Source organism: Trichosurus vulpecula, chromosome 6 (genome assembly GCF_011100635.1).
Source record: "Trichosurus vulpecula isolate mTriVul1 chromosome 6, mTriVul1.pri, whole genome shotgun sequence".
Classification (NCBI taxonomy): Eukaryota; Metazoa; Chordata; class Mammalia; order Diprotodontia; family Phalangeridae; genus Trichosurus; species Trichosurus vulpecula.
In genome coordinates this window covers 224,287,970-224,292,484 of record NC_050578.1, presented here as the reverse complement: position 1 = coordinate 224,292,484, position 4,515 = coordinate 224,287,970, and the positions used below count along the sequence as shown (strand labels likewise).

At 44.7% G+C, this 4,515-nt stretch overlaps 1 protein-coding gene across 1 annotated transcript; it reads left to right on the top strand.

The window, feature by feature from the left end:
• The first annotated feature begins 755 nt into the window (after positions 1-755).
• Positions 756-4,233, top strand: CALCA (calcitonin related polypeptide alpha). Its single transcript, XM_036762339.1, has 4 exons — positions 756-826; positions 2,647-2,742; positions 2,829-2,963; positions 4,035-4,233. The coding sequence occupies exons 2-4, from the start codon at positions 2,657-2,659 to the stop codon at positions 4,231-4,233; spliced, it is 420 nt and encodes a 139-aa protein (XP_036618234.1). The 5' UTR covers positions 756-826; positions 2,647-2,656.
• Positions 4,234-4,515: the final 282 nt, after the last annotated feature.

The following is a 4,515-nucleotide window of genomic DNA, read 5'->3' as shown; positions in this document are numbered from 1 at the left end:
CACCACCACATTTCCCCTAACTGTTAGCTATCCAGTCACAGACACTTTCAGCCACAAGAGCCACTGAGACCAGTAGGCTGCCAATGTCTGCAGCTACCACGGATTCTAGCTGCCTTAGGCTGGTTTCTGAGTGTGCTTCTCTGAGCCCGGTCCCTAGTGTTATCTGGTAGGCCTCCCTGCCCACAGAATCAGATGTGGGGATTACAATTTGCTTTCACACAAACATTTCCTCAGTTGTAGGTCCCCTTGCCATGCTTATCTTTTTGCTGTAGAAGTCACTTGCATTAAGTACCTAGACTAATCTGTCTCATGAAGCTCCCATTCAAAGAGATGTGGTCCTCACCTTGCCTCAGGAAGCTAGGAAAGTGTATCTTTCCATTACTGATGACGTCAGAAATTTTCCTTACTTTTAATTAACTTTTAGAGTTTTGCTCTTCCCTTTTCCAGTTTTTTTTTTCTTCCCCCCCGCCCTCCCCCCCCCCCCCCCTTTCCTTTTTCATGGCAATGACCTCAATGCAAATGTAAGCCTATGAAACAGGGAGATGCCTGGCACGTTTTGTGAATGGGATGCCGGAATGACTGGAGGCTGACGTCATTTGAGCACCTAGGCTGTCAAGTCCTACCTCCGATTGGTTGGTTTGGTCAAGAGGCCTTTTGATTGGCTGGCAAGGACTGCTCAACCGCCTACACTCATCTGCCTGGCGGTAGATATAAACCAAGAAGGCTTCAGCATTGGACAGCAACAGCATTAGAAACTCAACTCAGGCAGAAACCTGCACCTTGGCTCCCAGGGCTGCAGTTCTTCAGGAAACCTCTTTTCCCCCAGGTAAGATAACTTTTTTTTTCTCATAGCTAAAATTGAGTGTGTTACCTACGTATAGATGTGAAATTTCATAACTGCTAACCTACACTGTGCTTTTAAAAATGCTTTCCTGTCCAACTTTGCCTTTCTCTCTCTCTCTTTTTTTTTTTCGAAAGCCCCGCTGTTCCTTAGAAATGCTCAGGCAATTTTTCTGTTTGGAGGAGACTATTGTGCTTATGAGATTCAAAAGGGATAGACTTTTTTTCCCCCTAAAGGGGCAGACCGTTAAAAAGATACTGTATTTCCCCACCTGTGGCTTGGCTATTGTGCTCTCTATCTGTGGCTCTAAGAACCATTCCAGGCGCCCTCTTTCTTTAATGATCTTCACTTTAATTTTAGAACAATTCTGGATTATGTCAATTCAGCCTGAGCAAGGGTTTTGAAATAACAATGTATTTACATTGAATTGCATTTGAAAGAGCAAAAAAAAAAAATCAGCTTCCATTTCTGATGGCTGAGAGAATTTAGCAGCCCGTATCACGAAGATCTCACAGAGATGCACAGACTTTTGCTAGGAGCACAAGTAGCCAGCTGATTTTCCAGGCACTGCAGCCAAGGTACCTGATCCTTAATTATTTGATTATGATTTGATGTGATTCTTAGTTATCTGATCAGAAACAAATTTAATTCTAAGTCTCTGGAAACCAATTCTAAAGAAGTTATTTGGAAAAGGAGGAAAGCCATGCCTAGTAACAATTCCTTGAGCCTTTGGTACATGTTTCTTTAGACATTTTCTTAACTTTATCATATTCTGGAGATGTTTTTCTTAAAAAAATCCTTGCTCAAATAAAAAGTCCTATGCTGAATATCAGAGGGGTCACCAATCAGCTTGAATTAACTTACTTAAATGGGCATATAACATGCTACCTATCTGCAGTTTGTGCATTTGCCTGGGGTTAGCAGCATTTATTCCTAGGTAAAAATGGAAAGATGGATAATTAATTGGATCAATATTCTCCAAATTAAATTCCTGGAACAGGATAGATTCAAGACTCCTATCTAAGAAAGTCAGGGCAAGTCTTTAATAAAGTCGGCTTTTGAAGGCACCTGTTGAAACGAATGCACAGAATGAACTGGCCATAGAAGCAAAATCCCTGTTTCCCATAAAAAGGCAAGGAATTCTTCCATAGCCAATGAACAGCTTCTTACTCCGCAGTCCTTTAGAGGTATCTCAAAGAGAGAGACTTACAAGGTTTTTGCTGGACCCTCTGGTTCTGTGACTTGGTGCCTGGTCATTGGCAGTGATTGTACGTATCGGGGAAAAGGGAGATGCCCAGAAGGGAGTGGTGCTTTCTTAACACTAACGAGAATCCTTTCCATTCCTACAACTTCTCAATCTTGAAAACATTTTTATAGCCATTAGCTCATTTAATCAGCCTTTTTGACTGTAGGAAGGGCAGGGCTTATTATTCTCATTCCAGGAAGAGCAAAGAGACTGAGGCTTAGAGAGGTGGTGACTTATTGAAGTATGTCTAGGGAGAATAAGGACTAGGACCTGGGTCCCCTAGCTCCCAACTCACTGCTCTTTCCTATCTAGTATGGACATAGTTATTTGGAACGTAACTCAATGGAACATAAACTCCTTGAGGGCAGGAACCATGTTTTTGCCTTTATCTTTCCAGCACTCAGCCCAGTGCTTGGAAAATAATGAGTTTAATAAATACTTTTCTATTACACTTCGAAGCCCCTCAATTTCAGCGAACTGTGAAGTAAGTGTTGGGGTGGTGGGTGTGGGGGTGGAGTGATCCAAAAGTCCAAAGGTTTCTGTTTCTCTCTTGTTCCAGAGAGGACGCCATGATCCTCCTAAAGCTCTCTTCCTTCCTGGCTTTCTTTGCCTTGGTTGTGTGCCAGATGGACAGCCTCCAGGCTGCTCCATTCAGGTAAGAGGTGGCCCCACCCCAGAAGCCCTCCTGGGTAGGGGTGCTCTCCAGTGGTCTGTATTGCAGGGGTTTCCCTCTCCCCCTAGGCCTGGTTTTGAATCTGTCATGCCAGACCATGTGACTCTCAGCGATGATGAAGCTCGGTACCTGCTGAATGCTTTGGTGAAGGAGTTTGTGCAGATGAAAGCTGATGAGTTGGATCAGGTGACTGAGGACAACAGGTAAGGTTTATCATCATGGCAGAGTACAAAACCAATGGGGGGGGGTGTTGCTCCCTCCACCTGCCACATTGATGCTTGACTTTTCCCTCCTGCTAACACAAGGGAGATAATTTGTTTTCCAAGCCAACCTACAATGATGATGTTTACAAAAGAATACATGTGGCCAGAAGTTGCCTTAGGCTGTGCTTGTTATTCAGGGGATGGGGACCAGCTGTTCTAGGTATCTACTGAAGGTAGAATAAGAGGCAGCTGGGTCTAGCTACAGTCTAAGAGATGGAGGCCAGGCCCAAGGATTTCATGTTTGTGAGAGTTGTTATGAACTGGAACTAGATATTCTACTATCTCCTTCTCTGGAAGATTCCCCCCTTCACCACCATGGAGTGGAGGCTCCATCCCTTACCTACCAGAACTGGTTCAGGTGTGATCAACATGAAGTCTGGGGGATGGACACTATGACCTGACAAGGGTCCCCCAACAATTCCTGCCCCTTTAACCTACTTCCAATTATCTCTTTGCAACTTTTAATGACACACCAAAAAATGCCACTAGAGGGTGAGTTGGACTTGGCAAAGAAAGGGCGATATTAAAAATTAGCCGTTTCACAGGTATGTTTGTAGATCAGGCCCTGCAGTTGCTCCTAGAGTTCTCTGTTGCAATGGTGCATGTTGCCCAGAGGCATGGATTTCAGATCCAGTTCCCTTCTTCCTCCTTCCTCAGTATCCTCCAGGCTAGAGGCATGGGAGCTCTTTGCATCCTCTTTAATGAACCCCTTCTGCTGAGCATGATAGGCTGACCAGCATGCTGAATGCCTTAGAGAGAACCTTCAGTGCTAGCTCTAGGTCAAGGTGCATCAATCGTCCCTTTCTTTTTCAACTGGCATTGTCTCCCCCTCGGACTGTGTTCTCCTAACTGAGTATATGGTCTCTCTCTCCAAAACCTCCCAACCCCTTTGACCTCTTCCCTCCCCCTCAACAGCCTTAGCCCTTTGCATGAAATCATTCTAAGCCTAGTGTGAAGAGCAAACGCATGTTACTATTGCATGTTACCTTCTGGCATGTTTTTTCCCTGCAGCCTGGACAGACCTAGAGCTAAACGGTGCAGTAATCTGAGTACCTGTTTGCTGGGCAAGCTCTCGCAGGAACTGCACAGGCTGCACACTTACACTCGCACTGACGTCGGGGCACGAACACCTGGCAAGAAACGAGAGGCGCTGAGCGACCTGGAGAATGACCGTTATGCAAACTCTGAGGATGCCCTGGGGAGCAACTAGACTCGCTTGGCTTTCTGCCTTTTCCCATGTTCTCTCCTTAACTTCTTTTCTCATTTCCTTCCTTCCGTTCTGTCTTTACCTTGATGCATGTATTTTTTTTAAACTATGGTTTGATTTTGCTGTGTTCATTAGATACAATTGCTGACAGAGAATGTTTGAGATTTTAAAGTGAGAAGGGCAAAGGTCATGCACAAGTGAGTCTGGCTAAGGAAGAAAAAAGCCATTCAGACTTTTACCTAATCAGTGAATCAATCTGACAGTGCTGCCAGAGGGTACAACTCG